General features: G+C 40.7%; 3 protein-coding genes across 8 annotated transcripts in view; all 3 read left to right on the top strand.

The window, feature by feature from the left end:
* Nucleotides 1–373: 373 nt before the first annotated feature.
* znf281b (zinc finger protein 281b) lies at nt 374–9,114 on the top strand. Of its 6 annotated transcripts, none has more exons than XM_069518124.1 (7): nt 374–560; nt 2,549–3,073; nt 3,261–3,374; nt 3,474–3,597; nt 4,391–4,474; nt 4,566–4,684; nt 4,971–9,114. In XM_069518124.1, exons 2-7 carry the CDS (start codon nt 2,621–2,623, stop codon nt 6,591–6,593), a joined length of 2,517 nt encoding a protein of 838 aa, XP_069374225.1. In that variant the 5' UTR covers nt 374–560; nt 2,549–2,620; the 3' UTR covers nt 6,594–9,114. The 6 variants fall into 6 exon arrangements, with proteins under 6 accessions (XP_069374225.1, XP_019962151.1, XP_019962150.1 ...); XM_020106592.2 differs by having other exon boundaries at nt 402–560; nt 4,382–4,474; XM_020106591.2 differs by having other exon boundaries at nt 404–564; nt 4,382–4,474.
* Nucleotides 9,115–13,429: 4,315 nt separating this feature from the next.
* Nucleotides 13,430–19,330, top strand: LOC109641983 (mucin-13). Its single transcript, XM_069518126.1, has 12 exons — nt 13,430–13,653; nt 14,505–15,116; nt 15,294–15,416; nt 15,625–15,734; nt 16,211–16,266; nt 16,390–16,544; nt 16,984–17,112; nt 17,191–17,236; nt 17,429–17,466; nt 17,597–17,684; nt 17,975–18,245; nt 18,420–19,330. The coding sequence occupies exons 1-12, from the start codon at nt 13,599–13,601 to the stop codon at nt 18,591–18,593; spliced, it is 1,857 nt and encodes a 618-aa protein (XP_069374227.1). The 5' UTR covers nt 13,430–13,598; the 3' UTR covers nt 18,594–19,330.
* Nucleotides 19,331–21,019: 1,689 nt separating this feature from the next.
* lrp2b (low density lipoprotein receptor-related protein 2b) overlaps nt 21,020–26,548 on the top strand; it is a 31,707-nt gene continuing 26,178 nt past the window's right edge. The window contains exons 1-13 of the mRNA XM_069518079.1: nt 21,020–21,086; nt 21,932–22,042; nt 22,173–22,295; nt 22,633–22,749; nt 22,867–22,977; nt 23,199–23,315; nt 23,811–23,927; nt 24,243–24,383; nt 24,844–24,960; nt 25,188–25,316; nt 25,548–25,717; nt 25,892–26,115; nt 26,262–26,468. Coding sequence (XP_069374180.1) covers nt 21,020–21,086; nt 21,932–22,042; nt 22,173–22,295; nt 22,633–22,749; nt 22,867–22,977; nt 23,199–23,315; nt 23,811–23,927; nt 24,243–24,383; nt 24,844–24,960; nt 25,188–25,316; nt 25,548–25,717; nt 25,892–26,115; nt 26,262–26,468 — 1,751 coding nt within the window. The remainder of the gene's footprint in view (nt 21,087–21,931; nt 22,043–22,172; nt 22,296–22,632; nt 22,750–22,866; nt 22,978–23,198; nt 23,316–23,810; nt 23,928–24,242; nt 24,384–24,843; nt 24,961–25,187; nt 25,317–25,547; nt 25,718–25,891; nt 26,116–26,261; nt 26,469–26,548) is intronic.

Genomic DNA, 26,548 nt, shown 5'->3' with positions numbered 1-26,548 from the left:
CCCTGCAAAATTCTTTAAAAAAATGTACAATTGAATTTAAAAAAAATCTGTTTGCAGCCTCTTTGAAAATTGGCCTTATAGTCTAAAAAAATCCATGCTTTATTGTGGGAACTGATTATGTGGAGAGCAATAAACGGAATGGTCGCTTTGCACTGGATTGCAGGAGGTGGGTAATAAAGTGAAACGTGAACAAAATACACTATCATGCAGTTCTGTGGGGGAAATACGACGGTTTCAATGGTGCATTATATCACATGGATGTTTGTTGTGTGTCTCTGTGTGTGTGTGTGTGTTTGTGTGTGTGTGTGTGTGTGTTTTCACCGTCCAGTGACCCTCTCTCTCTCTCTCTCTCCCTCCCTCCCTCTCTCTCTCTCTCTCTCAAACCTCTGCAGCCTTCGCCTGTCTCCTCTCACGACCCGTCCTCTGCACCCACAATTCCCCGCGCCGGGACAAGATGGAAGAAAGCTGCGGCCGCCGGAGAACAATGTTTTGGCAATAAAACCCCGAAGCGGCGAACACGGAGACGACGCGGCCACGTTTGAACCCCACTGCGGTCATGTGTAGGTGAGCGGGGACCCGAGGGGACTTTTTTATTCGGGACGGGTGCGGGCTCTTTGTCGAGATTTTACGGCGACGGAGGCGTCTGGCTCGGGGGAGACGCAGCCGGAGCCAGCATCATTGTTTCTGTTGCATGGGCCGTAATGCGGGTTTTCGGTCGGGGCAGCTAGCGGCTAACTTGCTAACTAGCTAGCTAGCTCGTGGCAGCGCGATTGTTATAAACACAGCCGCCTTCGACGCGCACCCTTTAATTCAGCTCGGACCCCGGATACTGAGTCGACATGGGTTGTGATCGCCGGGGAGTGTGTCGCTAGTCCCCGGCCTGCTGGTGAGCATTACCCGGGTGTAATAGCAGCTAAAGTTAGCTATCAATAAATAGAGCGCCAGCGTCGCTCGCAGACAGATTTGATTTCACGAGCGTCATCAAAGCTCTGGAACCGGAGAACGAGCGCTTCACGCCGCTGACCCGACTCCAAGCACACCGCGTGTTTTCTCTTTCGGCTCCTCCGCTTCCGTTCTTCTCTTCTATTGCTGTTTTATCTGTTTTCCCGGGGACCCCGGTCCGCAGCAGCGCCGTTTTAAAATCGCCACGATACGGCATCAAATCGTGGATGTGCGTTAGCTAGCCCGATAGCAACACTGGGTAGCAGGCTAACCGCTGCGTTACATTGATCATTACGGATGAAATTAGACTTTTATTACTACAAATGCGACTTATTTCACACCCCGTGACTTAAAGTGTCGCCCTGCGTTTATTCGAAACGAGAGGTTTTGGTTTTCGGGACGCTTTAATCGCTTGTTTTGATTGAGGACGCGAGGGTCTCGTTGATTGTGTCGCATTGTGGCTAGGCGGCTAGCTAACCATGCTAACTGTTATGCATCACAAAAGCTCCTCCGCTTTCTGCTGGATTCGGTGTCTCGCAGCCAAATGGTCGGCAGCTCCAGACTAAACAATAAATTCCCCCTCGTTCGTTCCTCCATGCTCGTCATGCTCGTCGGCCACAACACCGACCGAGATCCCAGAAACCTCTCGCTGGATTTGACCTAAATATCGTTTGTTTTAGGCGACGTGTAGTGAACCGATTCATTTGCCAATATTCGAGCTAATGCCCCCAGTTATCGCCTCCACGCTGGGGTTGATCAGCCGGAGAGAGACCGTGGTGTTGTTCGGCAGGAATCAATAGTGCTCAAACGAAAAAGGAAATCTGGAAAAGTAAATCAAGCTAAAGCACTTATTTTTTATTATGGCTGCAATCCAAGTCACACATGTGGAACAGGAGAACAATGTGATATTTCGATTAAGTATCACAGACGCAGTTTGGAACAGGTTTTTTGTTGTGTGGGTTTTCAGTTCAGAGATCCATTTTTTAAAATTATGTAGTCACTCAATTAAAGCCTATAACACAGATCAGTAGATTTATTGTGACTTTCCTTTTATTAATCAGATATTCTAGGGATGTTACAGATACAAATATTAGCATTTTCACTTTGAAGCATTGGTGACTGATCTTGGAATAGAATAGAATTCCATGAATCTGCAAAAATTCTTTGGTGATATAAAGGCTTGGGAAGAATAGTGATCACCTTGATGTAATAAAAAATGTATGATAAGAGGTTCTGTATCCTCATACTTAAATCAAAAAAATAAATATCTTATTTTCACTCGTCATTGTTGTAATACGCAATATTTGCAGCACTTTATTTCAGTTTAGAGTTTTCTCCTGACATTATATTGCGTATATATTTTGTTTAAAAAAACGTAAAAAGGTTCCCAGTTACCTAACTTCTAGTGCTAGTTTTAGGTAAAGCCTAATAAATCCAATAAAGTAATTAATGGTGGTGCACACGGAACACTGAGGGCTGCGTAGCAGTGATAAAACTTAACAGAAGAGATGTTATACTGAACACAACATTTGAAAGTTACTTTGGATTGTATTCATCTATGTAATCATCAATACTTAATGTGACCTTTTTATACCCTCTCTTTCAGGATATTCTCCTCCTGCATTCCTCTTTAGACACATTGCCCTCCTTCTCCCCTGCACAAAGCAAAAGCACGATCATGAGTATAATCCAAGACAAATTAGCCAATGAGTTTTTGCGTAACGGTGGCATGGACCCAAATTTTGCACCAGGTATGCTTATGTTCAGCCACCTGCCACCGGTCACCAGCTTTACGCGGCTGGCCTCCCAGTCCGTCATGGGCGAGCTTTCCCAGGAGATGATCCTGAAGAAAGAACGTGACTCGCCTCCAGAACACCAGGGCGCCAATGCTGTAAACACCGGGGGCTTCCTCCACAGCATGGGCATTAAGCAGGAGAGGCTAAATGAGCTGGATTACCGCATGCCCCTCTATGGCGGGGGTGGAGGAGTGGGGATGAACTGTGTCGGAGGGGGCGCGGGGAAGAGTGGCACTGACATGCAGGACATGTCATTCGGCAACCACCACCAAAATCACCAGAACATGCTCCTGCATGACCTCAGTCTCAGCAATGTTCGTAGCCTGGCTGAACCGGTGAGAAGACATCATGTTTCTACATAATGTTTCCAATCATACTGCATTATTCCTGCTTGGTTTCCCTCTTATGCATTAGAAATTATAATGTACAGATTTTGTTTTTATAGACTTTTGTGCACTTTTAGCGGAGCCCCTATCTGCCTTCTACAGTATGTTGTATACTTACTCTATTATTTGTCCTTAGATTCCTGGAAGACCGGGTAAAGAGCCAAAAGAGTCCTCGGGTAGAAGAGGGCGGAGGAGCAATGGGGACGGGCAGGGAGGCAAAGCCCGAAGGAAACGTAACGATGCTTCGAAGGTAAATCTCACATCTATTCTCTTATTCTCTTCTCCTTAACTATGCCAGAAAAATTAAATATTTATGATATTTAATAATGATATTTTTTTCTCCTTGTAGGCCATGATGTTGGATCCAGATGGAGCCTGCCTGTCCCCCAACTCAAAACCACATATCTGTGAGCACTGTAATGCTGCCTTCCGCAGCTCCTACCACTTGCGCAGACATGTGCTCATACATACAGGTGAGAGACGTTCGCTGCTTTGAGAGCTTTACTCTTTCCTTCAGTCTGTCATCAGTTGAAATATATTGCTTGCTTTGCTGATTAGAGCTTTTATGGGTGAAAAATGTTCATGTAGTTATGGGAGACAGTTTCAGCTTCTTTCTTCTATGTGACAAAATGTTCTGTCAAACTAATGCAGCTTTCAAATTTTGACAAATTAATTACAAAATAAGGTTTACCATTTAAAAACAACCCTCAGAACAAATTCATTGTCAGGCAGCGATTGAACTGTCTGGCACTATTAAAAACCAGACAACGGCTGATGTCAGGTGTGACTCAATGATTACTCATGTATTTCTAGACGTCTTAGTCATGCTCTTTTCTGGAAATTACTCACATGGTTCTTTGAATTTGAACTCATTTTCAATTTATTGCTTTGATACATTTTCATGCAGTTTACTTATTTGTCCTTATTCCTATTAAGTGTAACTTTATTTAATAAAGTAGTTGGGGCAGTTTAGTGTATTTGATGTTTGATTTACAGAAAGTTGTTACTGCATAGATCATTTTTCTTCAATGGCCCAGTGCTATTCTAAATCCACAATGCAGTACAAAGTATATATACAACAGATGCACCTGCTAGTTGGTAGACTGTTTCAGTATTTGAGCATCTTAGTTTTTATTCAGATGTGTTCTCATACCCAATGGGTTAGACAATATTCTACTTCCTCGTCACGGTGCCCGCACAGTGAACCGTGACGGGCTGTGCATATACTAATTTGGTGAGCGGATGGTTGTACTCTTGATCGCACAGGTGAGAGGCCTTTCCGGTGCAGTCAGTGTAACATGAGCTTCATTCAGAAGTACCTGCTCCAGCGGCATGAGAAGATCCACAGTGGTGAGTTTCTGTTTTTGGTAATGCCTGCTTTTGTTTGCAGTTTGTCAGTTCATAAAAGTTCATAAAACACTGTCACTGCTCTCTTTTGCAGGAGAGAAGCCTTTTAGCTGTGACCAGTGTAACATGCGCTTTATCCAGAAGTACCACATGGAGCGGCACAAAAGGACACACAGTGGCGAGAAGCCATATCGCTGCGAAACCTGCCAACAAGTAGGCAATGTCTAGTTTGTTTATCAAGTAGCTTATTACTGTAAACCCTTAAGATATTTTCCTGTTAGCTTTGTATATGATGTTGATGAAACTACATAACGTCCTGCCTCGGAGGGATGAGTTGTGTCAGAAGAGGTCGGGCAATATGACTTTCTCATTAATTGCAGTGGTCATATAAAGAAGCTACTTAACCTCTGCAGACATATTCCTGTTTTTGAAGGTAAAAAGAAAAACTGCAAAACTAAGCTCATACTTTTCTTTTTCCGTTTTCCTTCTGCCCACTCAGTTTTTCTCTAGAACAGACCGGTTACTGAAGCACAAACGGACTTGTGGAGAAGCCATAAAGAAGGGCCTGGACCCAAGCATGCTGGAGCTCAGCGAAGCGGAGCTAGGCCACGGCAGCTTTTCACTCACTCAGGGAAACTCTACCACCTCCGGACGCAAAAGGGCAAAGTCCAAAAATGGTGAGGGCGGTGAGCGCAAGAGGAAGAAGAATGCTTCAGCGGCAGCAGCCTCATCCTCCGGGGGGATGGCCCGAGACATGGGTCTTCAGGACTTCGGCATGGAGCACCCCCCAGGTTCTGGCCCCGCAATGCAGGGACGTACTCCTAAACTGGTCTTTAAAAAAGCTGGCCGCAAGGGCCTTGACAAGGGCCTCCTCTCTCTGGATGACAGTGGTGATGGACAAAAACTATTGGGCCAGAAACATGGCTCCATGGATCATGTGGAGGCTTCTGGCCTTGACAACATGGGTCTACTCCAGGGAACCGGGGGCAACAAGCAGGGGCCCACCACCAGCAGCAACTACGATGATGCAATGCAGTTTGTGAAAAAGAGGCGCTACCTCCATGCAGTTAACAATGACTATGGAGCCAGCTCACTTCACATGGCAAACCAGGGCAATAGTGTAATCCAGGGTTCCCTGGGGCCTGAGCCCACGCTGGCCATGCTGGACACGTCGCCTTTGGAGCTCAAACACGATAAGTCGGGCATTCCAGATGAGGTACTGCAAAGCCTGCTAGATCATTATAGCCATAAGCCAGAGGGGACACACCACCATGACGTGACTTTCGACTTGTCAGACCATCCACACCACGTTGACCTCCAACCAGCAGCCCCTGTTACCCCCGAGCTGGAGGATGACTCGCCTAATGGTGGTGATAAGACAGCAGTGATGAGCGAGTACTCAAAATTTCTCCTGCAAGCCCTGGAGCGCACCAGCCATAGTGGGCCCTTCCCCATCCTTGGCCAAACGGGGCCTTTCCCTCTCCTGTCCAGCAGCTCCAGTCCCACGGGGCCCCTGTTCTCTGACAAACATGTCTACACCACATCCCCACTGGATTGTGGCTACCCACCTGCTGTCTCCTCCCCAGTGCCCATAGTTGCCCCGTCATCAGTCTCCTCCTCGACCTCCTCCAAGTCCCACTATGGCATGCTCGTCGGCTCACCCTCCCAGGCAGGTTACCACCTCAGCTTGGAACCTACCAGCCACCAGCAGCTGACTCCATCTCAGGAGCTGACCGAGCAGTTGGAGAAGCAGCACTCCCCCGGCACCTTCAACCTACCTCCCCAGGACCTGACTGCCACAGCAGACGGTTCCAAGGGGCAGCAACCCAAGCCTGGAGGAAACGCTGCACCCACCAACGGCTCTAGCTACCCAGACCTGTCCCCTCTGAACCCCCCTAAAGAAACCATGTACCAGATTGAGAACTTTGCCCAGGCCTTTGGTTCCCAGTTCAAGTCAGGGCGGCGGACCCCTCTGGGCTATGGCAGCGATCCTGGGGCAGAGGTTGACCATCGAATACGGACTCCAGTGTCAGAATTCTCAGGGTATACCAGTTTGTTAGCTGACGTCAGTGAGCCAGTGAGTACAGGATCAAAAACCCCGACAAGCCAAAGTTTCAGATAAGGGTCAAACAAGGTGAATCCAGTTGGGGGTCGTTCTGTTACTGTCCATACGGCCCCTATACCCTTCCTAATTTTGTTCTTGTAGCAAAGTTTTGTTTTTTAAACACTGCCATTAAATGTTAATACAAAATGACCAGGGAGGGTCTTCCATGGCCTCAAATGCAATTTTTTAAATATGCTCATTTTTATTATGTATTTAGTCGCTTAATTTCTGAGTAGTGATTTTTGACATGAACGTACCGTAGATTTAAATGTAATTTAAAACATTTAGAGGGTAGCTATGACATTGCTTGATTTGTTCTTTTTCTTTCTTCTTCTTTCCTGAACCCTTGTGTTTTACCAATCATCAAACCATTCATTGTAAAGTAATAATGAATAATGTTGATAAGTTCAATAATAATTGTGGCAGGGAAAGGCCCAGAATTCAAATGGCAAAAAAGTATATATTGTCTGTTACAAGAAACCTTTTAACTCAGGAAAATAGGCAAAATTGTGTAATAAGACTTTGTATTATGAGATGCAATTAGCACAGTTTTTACAGGTGTACTTTGAGACTACAAAGCTTTGATTTTGTTTTTGCGTTGTTGCTTTTTTAAAAAACTCATCAGAACAACAAATTACAAGACCCGATCATGTCTGGTTTCTACTGCGTGTAGCTTTGTCGAGATTATGGTACTGTTGTGTCAATGTGAAGACATCCACGTTTCTTTCGAAAGCCACATGAATACACGAGGTAGTACAAATTGATGTTTGAACATAACTGACCGTTGTTTCCTTGGCACGCACCGTCGTCAGGTGATGGAAGTCTGTCTAACCATGCACTCCTCTAGTCATGCCCACCAGCGACCACTAGAAAAGACAGCAGAGAAAATCCCACCCATCGCCGCCATGGCTGCCTCAGAATGCTATGAACGCCGATCCGTGATCTTTTATCATGCTGTTGCTGAAGTGATTTTTTTTTTTTGTCTTTAAAAAAAAAAAAAAAAAAAACAAGTCACCACTTTTCTGCTCCACTCCTTGCTGTTCCTTTTTTTGTGTCAATGAAATCAAACAAGCACTTTTTTTAAACAAATCATCATTGGAAACAACAACAACCCATTCAATTTGCATATGTGATGCGTGACTATTATGCTCATGGTTATTAATATTATTTTAAGAGGAGAAAACTGTGAATGGGGGTTGGGAGGGAGGGAGGGAGACTGGGTTGGGAGGAAGGGGAAGGGCTGGATTATTGTCTAATGGGTTTTGATAGGGGTTGACTAGGCATGACGACGGGCATTTAAGTGTATTTTGTTGCTTTTTCAAAGGTAGAAGAGAGGGAGGGCTCGGGGAGGGATTATTTTTCTTGCGGTTTGTCGGGTGATGTTGTATAAAGATGATTTTTGCCATAATTTTGTTATACAATATTTTGAGAGTACCTCTTTGTATTTAAGTGTTTTGAGAGACAGGCTGACATGCTGGAACCCTTATGTCCTTAACCCAAACCCTTTTATTTATTCTCCACTAGCCACAACAGAACTTAGTAGCAGTTTATTTTTGCATGTAATCACCGGACCTACACCCTACCCCCGTCCCCATTTTAGTTTTATTCCCCCAACAGTTTTAGTAATTGCAAGAAACTGCTTCAATAAAAACAGCTCAGAAACTGAAAAGTTAACTTATACCCACCTCCCCTCCCCAAAATACAGCCCTGCACTCACAAGAATAAACAATGGCCTTCTTTGTCTTCCATGGCTCGAGCCATTCTATCCTGGCAGCCAGGGTTGATATTTAATTTAGTTGATTTCCTGTGAGGCCCCCCCCCCCCCCCCCCCCCCCTTTTCCTTTTTCCTATGTCTGTGAGCTCCACAGCCAAGAGACTTTGAAGCTGCTCAGATCACAGGGAACAAAGACTGACCAGCCACGTCACTCCAAACACACTATGCTTTTAATGGAGAGAAAAAAAAAAGACAATAAGATTGACCTAAATATACCTCATATCACTAAAGCGTAAGAAAGCAGGGACACGCATTTCATGTATGTAGTGGAAATATTTGTAGTATAGGTTCGACATATTGTATAATCATTCAACACTGCCTGTGTTTACAATTATTGAGTAAATGACTCAAAATGCAAATGTTTTTTTTTTTTTTCTGTAAAAACATCCACGCCAAGCAGTGTTGCATTCTAGATGCCTCATAGAACATTCATTTTTCTCATGTTATATCCCTTATTTTTGTTACTTGCCATAATGTGTTTTGATATGATCTCTAGAAGGATATTGTTTACAAAAATGTACAAAAACACTAAAAATGTGTGTTCTCAAATTATTATTTTTTTGAGTTTTTCTCCAGTATGCATGATAAAGACATTTTTGTATGGCTTTTTTTCTGTCACCTCAATACCAAATTTTGTAGCAGAAGCCTCCCCATTCCTTTGTCTTATTTGTTCTAGACCCCTTGTGATATGATTTCCCAGGCTGTACCTGTTATTGAGATGATGAACGGATTAGAGAAGCCAATAAAACTTTTTGTTACAAAAAAGGATGTATGTTTTTTTTTTTTTTTCGCCGTGTAAGTTTGCCTTTACAGTAGTGGCTGAAAGATTCCGGGGTAGAGATCTGTGTTCCAGTTCAGGTTACGTGACCTTGATCTGAAAGGAATGGTTGCGGGCCTGAGTAAATATAGCGTAATCTTACAGGTCACTGGTAAAATGAGAGATGTCAGACCCTGCACATGTATATATATATAAATCAGGTCATTTATATATATATATGCATATATTTATATGTGTGAAATTTCATAATGTTGTCGTCATAAAGTTATTTATACCTTATGATAAATGATTGGTTGATGTAAGTAAGGTTTAATTTACAAAAATGGATCCCAAAATTATTTTCTCAATCTATTTAAGATGTTACATGTGTCTATCGTCCAATAGGATGGAAGAATGTACACATGATGTGCCTCCTGTGTGACTTCCTCATGATTTCACTTGTATAAACGACAGAATTCATATTCATTTATAATTTCTGATCAATATGAGCTTTCGATTGATTCTCAAACTCTATTATTTGCTTCTTTTTTTCCCAGGCTTTATTTGTTTTGACCTGATCCCAAGGAATAATCCCACCAAGCTCAGTGAGAATCCACGATTCTGCACTCACACACACTCACCATAGTTGTTACTTGCCTAACTCTTATCCTGACTCCAAACCTTAAAACATGTCCTCACCTTGAAATGGAGTGATTTAATCTATGGGGACTTGCTTTTTGTCCCCATGAGGGAAACAAGTCCCCATAATGTGACTGTAACCAGATTTAGGTCCCCACAACGTGACTAATACCTGGACCCCACGAAAACACACATTCATGAAAATACTCTGCTCTGCAACAAATATTTAAGATCTGCACTTAAAAAGTAAAACAGAGGCGAAATATATCATAAGATAAAATAATATCTGTTTTGTCGTCTACTTATATAAAATCTGAATTAGCAAATTTTACCTGTAAATTGTACTTTAACATTTCTTTGGTGGTGTAATATTTAATACAGTTTAATGTCTTAACTGTTACGACATGAACACATGTTCAGTCTGAAATTAAAACAACACGGAACCAGATCCAGACGAGGTTCTGGTAGAAAATGCAGTTTATTACAGAGAGACTTCAATGCAGTCGACCTTACAGTGGCTGCATTTTGCTCCCACTGTGAGTGAACCCACTTTACAGTCTGTCATGTGATCTGTCTACCGAGAAGATGTTTCTATCACGAGGTCCATCGACCTGTGATTTAAAAAATTGCCTGCTGCCAGAGGAGGGAGCTGTTTTCCTCCCTGTAACTCAGGTTTTCACAAGTGGCCCAGTTAATGGCTGCTGGGATTCACACTTTCAGTGTCAGGAAGACTCCTCTGTTTTCACAGCGATTTCACGTGGTTGACGGCAGACGGCTGTAAAAAAAAAAAAAAAAAAACCTGTTTCCATGAAACTGAATGAGGGGCCAAAGTGTTGCACTGCTTTCGTGGCAATCGTCTGTTATATGTAGACAATAACCATGTTTCAGCAGCCTCAAATGAAAAGGCCCCTTTTCCAAGTGCTTCAGTTTCCCGACCTTACTTTAGTTTATTCGTTTATTTAACACAAGAATTTTATATGACTAATCTGCATCTGGGCTTGACAATATAAAAGCCAGTATGTAAAAACTATTACCTCGTATTAAGAACATGATAGAAAATAGTCTCCAAGTTAGAAAATCAAAGGTCAGTGATTTGTCTTGAGTCCTGTTTTAAGTGTCGTTGTTAACCTTCTCTAATGTTGGTCGGAGTTGAGTTTCATTTCATCGTACAAAAAGCACTTTTCCTGGTTTTAATCCAACGATCACCTCTGACTGATGCTCCGGAGACTCTATCAGTGTCTCTGCAGAGGGACACACACTGTTTAAGTGGTGGTGGCGCAGGATCATACATTTAACGGTCAAAGGTCAATAAATTATACTTTTGACTCTACACTAGAATGACTCTCACTGAGTTTTTATGACAACTGAAGCTACCACAGGTTCTTGTTCATGTTCGGAAGGGGAGGGTGAGGTGAGGGGTGTTCAGCTGCAACATGTAACTTCAACAATAGACATCACACGATTCTACACACTGTACCTTTAATCCAAGCTTTGTGAGAATGTGATTTAGGATTCAGCACCCCAGACTCTGACTGACTTGCAATACTTTGGTTTCCTGTCTTATTTAAGTAGCTTTTATGTTAACGGCCTCAAGCAAATACACATTGTACTGAATGTAAAATCAACAACAACGTGTCAACACACAAATGAACAGATCTCGACCCACATAATCACACCTACAGGGTTCTGGAGTGACATGTAGCAGTGCCCCTCCACCCACTTCTCGAACATCACGTCCTGAGTCTAATCACAACTGTCACTACCAGTAACAGCTGGCTGGCCGAGGATGGCAATAAATGTTCAGTGACTTTTGGACTTGAGGAGTTTGCAAAACGACACAGAGGCAGTTAGTGCTTTTCGATCACACCTCTGTTGACAGTCCTCATAGCAACATGTTCATAAAACCCACCAGGGAGAAATGTAGCGGAGGTTTATTGTTGGCAGGAAGTGAACATTTATTTACTTTAGTAGCAAATGTAATAAACTATAATCCAGTTCTTTAATTTAATTTTTTTAAATTTGTATTATTATTTGGTTCTTGAGCGAGCGCATGTGAATTCATTTATTTAGAATGGGCAATGCACCAGTTGTAATGATAATAATATAACATTATAATCTAATCTTCCATGAGGAAGATTTCTGACTGTTCCAGTTATGTCTTTAAATATTTAAATGAGTAAATTATGCTTATTCAAATATATATTTCCTAAGTGTGTGAATTAGATCACAAAAAATACACTGTATGTGTCTGTCAACTTATCGTAATCAACTTTTTAGGTCTACTTTTACTAAACTTTTAATATAAAAATCCTTTTTTTACTTTTCAGTTCGTTAGAAAAATAGCAGCAGGTTTCAATCCACGGTTTGTTTGAGCATATCTGATCGACCGTTGATTTTTATCTCTCATTACCAAACCTGTGTTTGCTGTGTTACTTCACCTTCAGTTAAAACATACCTGCTTTTATAGCTTAAAGTCGGTTATTTTTCCATCTGTACCCACGATGACGCTGATACTGTGGCGCAACAGTGGAGCTGTGTACAAATTCAGTTAACAAGTTAGCTATGTGTAGGATATTCATGTGGTGGTGGCTGATAGCTTAGCCGTCATTCAACGTAGAAAATTCTTTAATAGTTCTTTTGTGAAAGTGACACCATGATATTCCAAATTTCCAACATCAATGCTTTTGTTTGGTTTTTCTTTAACTGCTTCACTGATTGCAGCAGGTCGCATCTTATGACGTCTTTAATTCAAAGGTCACCTGTTCCCTCATCCCACCCTGTTTTATTGGCAGCATTTCTCACGATAACACTGTTGTAAGTGGGCTGAGCAACTTTCTGAAGCAACATCTTCAGACTTTTTGTCCACACGTCTTTAGTGTTGTGTTGACACAGTGGTTTTTTAAAAACTGGGCCCATGGAAGAATCATGTTTTTTAACTTGTCTCAGGGTTAAATGACGGCCGCTGGAACTGCCATAAATTCATTAAAGGATTGTCAGGGAATGTTGTGTATGTGCCTCGTTTTCATGACTGCCTCCATCAGTAACTTATAAAGTCTGAGCACTGATGTTTAATCCAAGATGGAGGCTGAACATTGCTGTTAAAGACAAACAGTGTCACATGAATATGACAGCAAGTCAATACGGACTTTTTGCAAATATACAATTCTGATTTACACATTTTCAGATACTGTAATGTGATGTGGTTTATATTGTACAAAGAAAATAACATCTGTCAGTAAACTTTTTGCACTGCAGTAAAGTTTCCTCCTACAAGAAAACTGGTATCTCTCCAACTGTAAGGTGGTGACGGTGACTTGAGTTGACCTTTGCTCCTGATGTGGTGTGACCCAGGCACATTACAATCCAGAACATTGCCTAGATATTTATATATCCTTTATCTTAGGAGACAGCATTGTTCTTCTTCTTCTTCTTCTGTGATTACAGCCTCTCAATTGTGAGGATTTGCAGATTATCTTATGTCTCATTTGTTTGATATTATAACAAACTAAATATATTTATTACATCAGATTTAGTATATACTAATACTTAAACAAATACTTATAGACATTTGATAGTAATCAAATCAGTAATATATAAAACATAGACAGATACATGTTTTGAACAATTGATTAATAGATAAACGTCACAGAGTCAAGGAAACTGGGCCTCGGAGTCTTCTGCTCTGGTGAGGAAATGTACTTTAGCATAAAGTCCCACCCTCAGAGGAGTGGCAAATGATTAAAACTGCCAGTGGAGGACATGTAAGCCTTCATCGTTTCAGGTTGTAGGACACCCAAGCCTCTTCCACTCACAACCCTCTCTTTCTTTTTTTGTGGTGAATGTTACTTTTCCAATGGCTGGGAAATACAACGTGTTTTTCGTTCTTTGGTTCGTCGTGGCCAGTTTTGGTAAGTTGCCCGATTTTTGAAAACTTTAAAGCCTCTTAATGTCTTACTACATTTATATATCTCTGATAGATGGGGTGAATCATGAATTTGTGTATCAGTCATGAAGTAATCCCTACAACTGAGGGAAAATTATAGAACAAATCCAAAATTGTTAAAGATTAGAATGAAATTCTAGTGTTGAACAAGCTTCTGATCTGTCTCTCAAATACAGTAATTGGAATTAGTTCCTTATTATTATATGTTATATTTGCTGTTGCTCAAGACAAAACCTATGCTTTGATGTCCAATGCTTTTTTGCTTTGAAATTTTCTTCTATAACGAGTTGTGCTCAGTCTTTTCTTTTTGCCGCCTTCATTTTTTTTATTTCCAAACTTATTCAAAATCCAGACATTCACTTATTCAACAGTCACAATAAACGTGTTATTCGCAAAGTCGGTAGTTTGTCCTCACAGCGATTGTTGGTGCACACACAAACAAATGTAAATATTTGACTAGTAAGTTAATGCAGATGATCTGACTTTACCTTATGACCCTCTTATCCTGCCTTCCTCTCAAAAGCTGTTCCAACCAAGTTAGTTTCCAGATCTAGAAGAGATATTTTAGTCTTGTTAATGCAATTGAAATTGGCAAGTTCAAAATTAGCTTTAAATAAAAAACTTGTTTTCGGGGGGGGGGTTATATGAATTGACGTACTTTTAATTAAAGACTTTATTAAGTAAAAAAATAAAATGGATATACATAAAACAATGTATATTGTGTTTCAGTTAAATAAAAGATTGTGATTCATGACTGTCTGATCTGGAGACTACTTAAACAGATATTTATTTTGATTGCGCCTATTTCATCCGCAGCAAGCGAACGTCCTCCGAGGCCAAATTCCATTGGTTTAATGCAACAACCCTTCAACGAAGCACCAGCTCCAACTGCTGGACCTCCGGTGCCTGGAACAACGGGAGCACCAGATCCAACTGCTGGACCTCCACTGCCTGGAACAACGGGAGCACCAGCTCCAACTGCTGGACCTCCACCGCCTGGAACAACGGGAGCACCAGCTCCAACTGCTGGACCTCCACCGCCTGGAACAACGGGAGCACCAGCTCCAACTGCTGGACCTCCACCGCCTGGAACAACGGGAGCACCAGCTCCAACTGCTGGACCTCCGGTGCCTGGAACAACGGGAGCACCAGCTCCAACTGCTGGACCTCCACCGCCTGGAACAACGGGAGCACCAGCTCCAACTGCTGGACCTCCGGTGCCTGGAACAACGGGAGCACCAGCTCCAACTGCTGGACCTCCACCGCCTGGAACAACGGGAGCACCAGCTCCAACTGCTGGACCTCCGGTGCCTGGAACAACGGGAGCACCAGATCCAACTGCTGGACCTCCACTGCCTGGAACAACGGGAGCAACAGGTTCAGGTGGACCATTCACATCGTCATTGCCTTCTTCAACAACAGCACCAGGTTTGGTTGGTTCATCTACGATATTCAGACTGAAACACTAGCTTCAACAACTAAACACCCAACAGATAATTCCACCAGTATCCTATCTGACATTTTCTCCAGATCCCAGCATTTGTTGGTTTTAGGAGCCCTCACACTGCTGTGTGTGTTTGTGTGTGTTTTCCTTTACCTTTTAAGATCCTTGTCACATCAACCCATGCGGCCGGGGGAGCACCTGTGCAGCCCGTGCCGATCAGACCTTTGTATGCTTGTGCTTGCTGGGTGATAACTACAATTATATCAGCAAGACTTGTGAGAATGGTAAGTGAGTGGTTGCAAACCACAACCATGAAGGTGTCAATCCTTGCAAAAGAGTCTGAATGAAAACATTTGTGTTTTTTTCCTGGGAGTTGAGATGTTCAGAGCATCTTGGACGGAAGCTGCATGTCTCAACAATGAAATACGAAACTGTTGTTTTACATAAACAGTGACATGAAAACACGATTCATCCATGTTTTTTTCTTTTCAGCCAAAGTTTTCCTTGGAGAACTTTCCCTGCCGGATTTAACCTACAAGCCAGAAATGCAAAACATGGAATCACGAGAATTTAAAGATGCTGCGCTAACAATTGCTATTCAGGTAAGCAATCTGTTATCTCCTCTTTTTATGTGGCTCTGCTTATATTTTTAAAAGCTATGGCTTGGAATACAATGTGTGCCTGTTGCTCTTATGTTTTAATACCCTTTATCCACTGGCTTGAAGGGATGCCCTTATTCATGAGTTGCCCCCATTTTATTACCTTGAGCGCCTGCAAAGGGGAGTAATGTTTTTTGTAGATACCCTCCCATGTTATATTCCCACCCAGTTTTTCCATGCAGTGTTGAGTTATTTTGTAGATATATACAGTGCGCGAACAGTATGCATCAACCCTCTGATGCTTTATTTTATCTATTCATTTAAATCCATCTTCAAACCAACAGCTGACTGTGGCTTATTGGGATCATCTGGTGCAGTAGTAATTAGAGCTAGTACAGCTGTATGATGAAAAATACATAAAAAGTGCATTGAAGTTATTGAAACAACCTAAAAAAATGTATTTTCTTTCCTCAACACAGCTGTCTGATGCTTTCCCTGAAGATGGTTTCTCTAATGCTACAGTGCTCTCACTCAAGTAAGTCTCACAGTGACTATTTACCATTGGTTTTGTCCATCTGGAACAATACTTCTTACAGTACATTTAACAGTATATTGCACCTAATAATATAATCATTTAGTGTGATTTGTGTCCATTCAGGGAAATTGTACAGAGAAGAGTTGGGTCAGAGTCAAAGCCCGGGGTCACAGCATCAATAGAGATCAACTTTAACACGAATTCTAAGATCACAACAAATGATGTTGTGGATAGGATTGAAAAGGCTGATGGCCTACTGGGAACTGCAACTTACCAAGGTAAGTTAACTACATGAATCTAGTATGTACGTCTGATCATTATCCAGTTTGATGTGTTTGCGAGTAGTGAGGGTTTCAACAGTTTGGATTTATTCTGTCCTATATTTGTTCACAGATTTCACATTTGCTTTGTGAAATTCAAAACTATCTGTTGCTTTAGTGTTCAAGAACATCACTGTCTTTATGGATTTTGGTCCAGTGGCCTGTTACATGAGGATGTGTATTGATATATTTACCGTCCTGCAGTTGTTCAGCAATTGCTTCGCATAAAAAATGGACAAAAGCTTTCGACACACTGTTTTAGAAATACTAAATAGATTTGTTTCAGGGTATAAAATGTACTTAATTGGATTTCTTAACTGCTATTTTAATGTGTTGTTGTACTCACTTGAGTAAGGTGTGCTGAGGAAGAATCTGTTTGTGTTTCCTCTCAATAAAGCGGAAGATCTGTGCAAGGGGCAACCCTGTGATGATGAGACTACCACTTGCGATTCGGAAAATGGATCTTTTAACTGTAGCTGTCGGGAATACTACGTCAATATGGACTACAGCAGCAGAATATGCGTCGGTAAGGACATTTAGAGAGAGAGAGAGAGAGAATATGATAATTCTAATTTAACTAAACCACTAATCTCTATATTTGCAGCTTGTCCCACTGGGGAGAAAACAGTGGATTCCATGCATTGTGTCAAGTAAGTTCTTAAATTGACATTACACATTCTGAAAATGTCACACTTTCTTTCGACAAGCATATTTTTCTTCATCTCTCTATTCCTACCTACTTACCTACCTGCCTACCTTCCCATACCTACATACCTGTACCTACCTTCCCATATCTATGTTTGCATAGAAGCATTGAATAACCCATTCTTCTTGTCTTTCAGGTGTGAGTTTGGTTATTCTGGTTTCAACTGCTTGGAATGTGAGTATACACTATGTATAAGAGACACACATTTTTTCATGATTCCTGTGAACATTAGCACAAACCTTTACGGTTCCTTTGCTCTATTTCCATGGCTGACATTACTGTCCCTGTCACCGTGTGTTATTAGCCTGGAAGCTAAAACTGGTTATCGTTGGCTCCGTGCTCGGGGGACTGCTGCTCATTACACTCATCCTTCTGCCCATACTGCAACTGAGGTGAGGATCTTATCCGTACATTCACTCCCACTCATTCATTTATGCCTCTGTCATGCTCTCGTCTCACTCACGTTACACATTAACCTTCATGTAACCAGGTTAATTATGAACCTCTATTACCGTGACATGGTAGCAAGGCATTTTCAATGCGTCATTTTATTTTATGCATTAACACATTTTGTGGATTTGACTCAAGGAAAAACTCATGAACAAATGGTAAATATGGACTATAAGACAGTAATGTGGTAACGATTATAGTAACAGTAGTATATGACCTTTTTTAATCTCAGGAGATCCCCAAAGAAGAGCAACAAGAAGAACGAATATGTAGACATCGGGAAACCTTATGTCAGTCACCCTCCTGCCAAGTCACCGCTGGCTAACGGTAACGGCAGCTTCATTAACAGCCAGACACCCGCATTTCAGGGGTCGGGCTTTGAAGGGGCTGGGATGCCCAGAATCCCTCGAGCAACAGCTAAAAGCAGCTGGGACAGCAGGACCAACCTGGAGATGATTCCCAGCAACAGCCGGCAAAACCTGGTCCCTGTGGACAGAAACTCGGTGAGCATGGTAATGTGGGAGGGTAGTTAGGGTAAAGTATAAAAGTTTGAGGCAATTATCTTAAAGAATGTAGAGAGAGAACCAAAAATGTGTGTTTCGTTTTGTGGTACTAAGGATATACTGTACACATTTGATTTTATAATTCACTCATAAAAGTATTATTCTTTTCATCAGCGCCTCTACGACTCGGCCGATGACGTGAGCTCATACACTGGACCCCAGAGCAACTACTATGCACCAGCACGACCACGGAGCAACCCATACGCCCAGAATCGACCTCAGAACAACCCGTATGCTCAGAACCAGGGCCAGACCAATCCTTACACGCAAAACGATGGAAAATGGTAGAACTGATGACGAATCCAAAAGGTTTACGATAGAAACCTTCTTCTGACCAATTATAAGCTGTCATGAATCATTCCTGTCTTTCCTCGACTAATCTTTGAGAAGAGTTAGGGTGAGGAGAAAAGCTATCCAACTTTTCAAAGTTTTCTCACTATTTTTTCTATGAATCTTATTTAACAATATCTAACTGAAATGGCTTTGAACCAGAAATGGATTCTTTTAAATTAGGAGCTGTTTAATATCAGCTAATATCTCTCTTGTCAATGGGTTTACAAATAATTGTTATGTTATTTTTGCGGGTTTGTGATGAGTCTGGTTTATGTGCAAAACTAAACTGTTTTTGTGAATGAGACAAGTATTCTTTTGTTTGAATTAATTAATTAATTTAATTAATTAAATCAGGGCCTGTTAGACACCTGGACATACTTCAACATAATTTGTGTAAAATGTTTACGACATTGAAATTGTTTTATGTTCTATTGTATATCGCTGTGAGCATATTTTGTTTATGTTTAACATATATTCATGACTGACTGATACCAAGCTATTAAAATAGCAGTAATATGAATTAAAAAGCAATATTTAGAAATATTTTACCAAGTAATTTATTACTTTTTCCTTTGCAAATCATTATATCATATGATATTTCATTTAACGATAAAATGTTTTTAAAAGTAGTTTTAACCACAAAAGGTTTACATGCATTTAACGCTACTTTGAAATAAATGGATTTCCACTTCTTTTGTTGTCTCACAGATTCTTCACCTGAAGAAAAACTAGGAAGGCAGATCATTTTACATGTTAAAGGTTAATCTGACAGTTACATTAAAATAAACAAATAATTCCAATCCTGATTACACAGGATATATTTGATTTATGGTAGGTAAAGCATGAAGGTAAATACAATAATCAAAAGTGCTGCTGTTCCCAAGTGTCTTTCTGGTTCCACCGCCAGAGTGAGCCAAAGTTGAACACTTGCAAATGAATACAAGGCTGATAAATAATAAACCACATTAGTGTCCACAGGATTGAGGCACCACATGGTTGACAAATGTGTTTGGTTGTAACTCTCTCAGAGTCAAATAAAGCCTCATAACAATCTGCACTGTAACAAATGTCATTAACTCATCAACATGCAACAACAGAAAACACAGTGGCTACTTAGTTTAGTTATTTTATACTGACACGGACAATATAACATTTGGGTCTCACCAATATACAAAGCATTAATATATATATATATATATTCAATATGCCTGTGCTCTAATTTTGCAAACCTGAGGACTCTGTAGTACTCTGAGCAGATCCACATATTAACTGTCATAGCTTCATTTTAGTTTTCTGAGGAGAATCAGACTTTTCAACAGGCCTTTCATCTTTCCAGCAGTTTCTGATACATTTTTCGCTTAAACCTTTTTGAAACAACTGCGACTATTTCTTGATCTTTTCTGCAAAGCAACACGCTTCCGTTTCTTCTGCACAATAAACCGATTAAGCAACATTTGCGTTGCAAGGTCACACATTGTTAAAACACAATAAAGAAACCAGCAGACGCTGCAAGTAATTTATTAAGTGTAAATATGACACTGTAATTTGGCACTGATCTGATGATAAAATCTCACACCTCCCATGATGCAAATCCTTTTATTTCATTTAAAAATCGTGGAATTAGGGAAATTATAAAGATGTAGCTTTGCAAAACTATGCCACATTTATATGAAATAATAGATCTAATAAATGCACAGTAAAAGAAGTACCTGTACAGTACAGACAAATACTACCCTTCCCTGTGTACAGCTACAAAGGTAATATTAAAAGTATTTTGTATAGTATGGTTACAATTCATTAAATATGTGCCAAACCCTGTTGTACCATATTTGTTACCATATTGCACTTTATATGTATCTCTGTTTATATCACGCTTACAACTATAAAATCATGAGTTTGAATTTGTGTTCCATAAAGGGCTTGTAAAAAAACCCTCATTATCACATTTGATATGGAATTGTATTATTTTTTTATTTTTGTTATCAGGTTATCGAGTAAATACATCGCGTGGATGCATAAATTTAAAAAAAGGCACTAAAGTCTTTATTATCCCTGGTTTCAACCACGTACAGTGTTAACTACTTGCCACACTGTTACACAAAAATGAGTGGTTGCTTTTTCTTGCTGATGTAGACAACATACCAACAAGCAAAAGTTAATCTTAGATGAAGTTTATGTAAAGAAGAAAGTCATAAAAGGCTGAATTACTCCATGTCACATTACTGGTCTGCTGTTTGCTCTGGGTCAAACGTCTCAGTTCCAAAGGCACAGTCTTCCTGCTGCTCGTTTGGAGTAAGGATGCAGATCTAGAATGAGAGTACACACTTTATACTAAACTCCTGAACACAAGAGAACTCAAGAGGACGGTTGATCATTACATTATGGCCTTTAAGGGTCTTCATCTTCTGTCTATTCTACTGCTGTCCCAAGGAATCCATCTTTCTCAAGGTACGTCATCCTGATCTAAAAAACATTTTCTGAAATCCAATCAGTTGGGATGCAAATAATGCAAAAATAATTCAAGTAGCAGGTACGAATTTGTGGAATTTGGAGATTTTTGCATCATCATTTGCTAATTTTACCAAAATTAGTTTCAATGGATTTTTATCTTTGGTCATTGCTTCGATTTTTTTTAACTGCACAGAAACGTTTCAGAGATTTACTCACAAAAGAGTTTTAACAAGTCTGATGAAAGAAATCTTAGAATTATTTATTATTTGTATTACTTTTGACTTTGAAATCTATTTATTGATAGGTGATGAAAATGAGCCTCTGCCTCCTGAACTATCTTGGCATAGTGATGAATATCCTGAAATAATACAATTGGTATTTAAGATTACTTTGTAGTCATCTCAAACTTTTCATGTGGTGGTAAGAATTAAAACTTTTTTATCGGGTCCTAACTGCTAAAAATTACTTTTTATTACATTTTGCTTGAAAGTTTTGAATCCACACATGATGAGAAAATCTGTGCGCAATTATCTGTCTCATATGATTTCCTGGATTCTCTCAGGTCAAATGCTGGACTGTTCTTTCAAGGTGAAGAATTAACTACCCTTTAAAGGCCAAATCACATGTTTTGAGGTTTAAAATGCTGCATTTGTCATAAACATAGTAACTCATTTGTCAAGGAAACAGTAAAATAAACTTTATTTTCATTCAAAGGACATCACACATCAAAAAGTGCAATGCAGCTGAAAGCATTTTCTACAGTGTTGAAGAGGGACAAGAACACATTGCTCCCATAAAAAAAATTAATAGTGACTTTTTGACACTGTGTGTGATTTCTGCAGGAAGTTGTGGAAACGGGCAGTTTCAGTGCAACAGTGGACAGTGCATAGACGCAACCTGGAGGTGCGATGGAACCAAAGACTGCACAGATGACTCGGATGAGCTAAACTGTCGTAAGTATTAAAACCAGTCACTGAAAACACGCACACTATAGCCAATTATAAGAATCCAGTGTTTTGGGGATTTTGGATATCCACCAGATTATTTAACTGATAAAAAACTTTTTAATTGTTCTTTTGGCAGCAAGTCCATCATGCACCTCACAGCAATTTAAATGTGTGACAAGTGGTGAATGCATTTCATTGGGATTCGTCTGCGATGGAGAGGAGGACTGCCTCGATGGCTCTGACGAACAAAGAAGCTGTGGTATGCTTAATTGATTGTTTACACGCTGAAGGAAATTTAAAATCATGTGGCTGTTTCCTTTAAAATAATGCTGACTGTTGACATACCTGTGATATTTAAAGAAATCTTATTGTAAATCCTAATGATTTTCTCAAAATAGGGCAAATATGAGCACAAGCGTACAGAAACCACTAGGTGGCCACATGATCTCAATTTATAACTGAAGCTATTTGATAATCATGGAGTTCAAATTAACCTATAACATGTAATTTTAAAGAAGTGTGGCGCTTATTGAAAGTATAATTTTCCTGCAACATAGCATTTTGAAACAAAACCCACCCATGTGCTCTTGGTTCAGGGGGACGGACCTGCAGCTCTGACCAGTTCACCTGCCAGGAGGGCCAGTGTATCCCTGTTAGATACAGATGTGACCATGTGAAGGACTGTGTGGACAACTCTGATGAGAACAGCTGCAGTAAGAGTTTTACATCTACTGGGAACTAAGCATATCGTACCTTACTGGACACATTTTCCTCTTTTGTTTAATAAGAACCATTTTATTGGTATGAAGATAAATTTGGCTTTTGTGCAGACTACCCTTCTTGCACTGAGAAGACTTGTGCTAACGGGGCCTGTTATACCAACTCTCAGCACTGCAACGGACTACAGGACTGTCGAGACGGCTCTGATGAATCCAACTGCAGTGAGTTGACAACAGTGAATCTTCCTTTTGAAGATCATGCAGATGTGTTAATACTCACATAAACATTACACAGGGGTTTTAAAGTGTGCAGTGTCATCTACTATAAGTGTTCCCACTTCTAAGATTTGCTTTAGTTTAGCTAGTTAGAAGCACTTTAATTCCCAGTGGGTTTCAGTAATCGACAGATCCTTTTTAAATGTCTTCACTGCATTTGTTTTCAGCGACTCAGCACTGCCCCATCCACCAGTATCAGTGTGCAAATGGCTACTGTATTCCAATGTCCTTTGTATGTGACCACTGGGACGACTGTGGGGACGAAAGTGATGAACAAGACTGTGGTAAGGATAACAATGACTCAACAGACAATGTACAGGCCTGTTTAATTTCTACAGTTAACAATCAATTGAAATAAGTGCTACAACCCAGAAGACGTTTCAATGTTGAACTGATGAAGTTTCCTCGTGAAGTATTCTAATACTGCTACACCGGAATTTACTATTCTCTTGATATATATTTAGTTTGCTGAACAGTTTGATTTAAGATTCACTGATAAACTTTGTGGAAATGTTCCTCTTCAAAAGTAATCGTTGTTACTTTAAAGGTTCAGTGTGTAGGGTTTAGTGTCATCTAGTGGTGACTTTGCATGTTGCATGTCTCCATAGAGAGGACCCGCTCCTGATGTAAATATAAAGTATTTAAATATACATTTCTGCCAGTTCACCCAAATCTTACACACTGGACCTTTAACGTAAGATTGGTCTTTATGTCAGTTTCCGTGTATAAGGAGATGGGTAAGAATTAATAACATAAATAAATGTGACTTCATTCATCAGCGTATCCGAGTTGCAGCGGCAACGAATTCTCATGTTCCAGTGGTCGCTGTATTCCTCAGAACTGGGTGTGCGACAAGTTCAACGACTGTGGGGACTTCAGTGATGAGAAAGGATGTGGTGAGAGAACTTGTTCTTGAGGGTGGACTTAAATTTTGAACAGGAAATTTGGAACCACATGAAGATTTATTTTCAACATTGCACAAATGAAAAATGAATTGAAGTAGAAACAATTAGACACAAACAAAATACTTTTCGGTTATATCTTGTGGATATGTTCTTTGACGGAGTAAAATGACTGAATGATACATTTTTTGAATCCACTCCTCAAAAATTCAGACACATACAAAACACTTACTTTTTTAGCATCAATTAAAAATGTGCCTGTCGTAATATTTCATAAATCGTAACCGCAAGTGTCTCTGGGGTTTTTAGATAGCAACTCTCGGGACTGTTACCCTGGTGAGTGGGGATGCCCGGGCTCTACAGCATGTATACCAGTGGTCAAAGTGTGTAACGGCATACCTGACTGTCCTGGAGGAACAGACGAGAACAACTCCACCACACAAACCTGCAGTAAGTCACACGGATGTTCCTGAATTAAAACTTAATACTTCTTCACATACTCATGCTGCTATATGTACCTTCTTTAATTGACCTATAGCTGACAGTAAAAACAGCCTGATCAGAGGAAACAAGCAGATCTGAATTAAATGAACTGAATTAATTCTTGATGTAAAAAGAGACGTAGTCAAACATAGGCTGCCGTACATGTGCCACACTCTGTTAGGACTATAAATGCAGGAGCAAGGGTTTAGACATTATGGCCGTGTCATACCCATGTCTTACAGAAGTCAGCTGTTAAAACATCATTATCACTATTCCCTTCCTTATCACTGCCCTCACACCTGACTTAACATGATCATTTACTGGCCGGTCAGGTGGTTCTGACAATGTTCTGCCATGATAATGATCACAGTAGAAACCTCAAGTGATCTGACCTCAATTTAACTATGATGTAAATTTTTACACACAGGCCTGGATCGCTGCTCCGCCTTGAGCTGTGAGTACCTCTGCCACCCATCTCCTGAAGGAGGTGCTTGCTACTGCCCCGATGGTTTCATTGTAGCCAATGACAGTCGTTCTTGTGTCGGTGAGTTTTTTGATATGTATCTACGTTTGCTGTGTCGTTGATAGCAGAAGATTCTCAGGTTGTTACAGAACAAACGTTTTTAGAAAAGCTTCTTAAACATTAAATGGGTTCCCTCTGTAAAAAACAAAAACTACCATCTTTATGTTATGTTACTCTGGTTTCAAATCACTGTTTGATATCCTCACCTTAATGCCATGAGCTAAAAAATTGCTGTTTTTATTGCCCAGACTATAACGACTGTCAGATCTGGGGGATCTGTGACCAGCTTTGTGAAGATCGTCCTGGGACACATCACTGCAGCTGTGCTAACGGCTACTTCTTGGAGCAGGGTCATATCTGCAAAGCCAATATATCAGGTACAGAGTCACACATCTCACAGTAGTTTTATAAAATATCTTTGTGCAACTGCAAGTATGTGTATTGTACAAGCACACAAAAGCATTTACTAAAAAATTAAATTGTCCTCATGCTTATCAATAACATAAGTGGGTTTAGTGTATATTTTTTATAGTAGCATCACATATTTAAGATTAATACACCTTTCCAAAATGAAGTCACTGCTGAAGTCTAGTGTGTGTGATTTCCAGCTGGAATACCACAACTCATTTTCACAAACGGGGGAGACGTGATGATGGCAGATATACACGGACGCCTTGTCAGAACTTTAGTGCCGTCTCAGGGCAAAGGTTATGCTGTTGGTGTGGCTTACAACTGGCGTACTGATATCGTTTTCTGGAGTGATACTTATACCAAAAAGGTCAGTCTGGTTCCCTGTCTGCTGACAGATTTCTTTCTTCGTTACCTTTGCCATAGCTTCTTTGTACAGGTGCAAAAATTCACTACTGAAATTCAGCAGTAATAGTCACTACAGCAGTAGTTGACTTGGGTCAGAAAACTCAATCATGACCAAACCCTTTCTTTCTTTTGCCAGGTATATTCTGCTAACTATAATGGGGGTAACATCAGGGAGGTTCTGAATACCTCAGTCCATAATGTCCAGAACCTCGCTGTGGACTGGATCAACTTCAAACTCTATGTCTTAGAGGTCATGGTGGAGCGTATCGACATGTGTGACTACGATGGAGATAATCGGGTCACACTGGTCGCTGAAAACCTGCATACCCCTCATGGACTTGCCCTGGACCCCACAGTGGGGTGAGTTTAAGTGCTTTTAGTCTTGAATCAGCTTAGCAATTCTACAAGATACCAACAATTACAATTAAAGTGTTAATTATATCGTCAGAGATTGTAATGGCATCATGGAGCATCCTTTCATTTCTGTATTTTGTCTGTGTCTGCAGCTACATGTTCTTCACAGACATGGGCAGTGGCAGTGAGCAGATGAAGCTTGAACGTGCCTTCATGGATGGCAGTAATCGCTTGGAGCTGGTGAAGATTAGACTTGGCACTCCGACAGGAATTACTCTGGATATTGTCAATAAGAGGGTCTACTGGTCTGACAGCCACTTTGACACTGTGGAGACTGTCACCTACAGTGGTCTGGATAGGTAAAGGATGGAGATTTTACCTTATCTGGAATATAACATCCCACTACAGAAACATTGCATCCATGTTGTGTTCTCTTTGA

Source organism: Paralichthys olivaceus, chromosome 21 (genome assembly GCF_024713975.1).
Source record: "Paralichthys olivaceus isolate ysfri-2021 chromosome 21, ASM2471397v2, whole genome shotgun sequence".
Classification (NCBI taxonomy): Eukaryota; Metazoa; Chordata; class Actinopteri; order Pleuronectiformes; family Paralichthyidae; genus Paralichthys; species Paralichthys olivaceus.
This window is presented reverse-complemented; position numbering and strand designations above follow the sequence as displayed.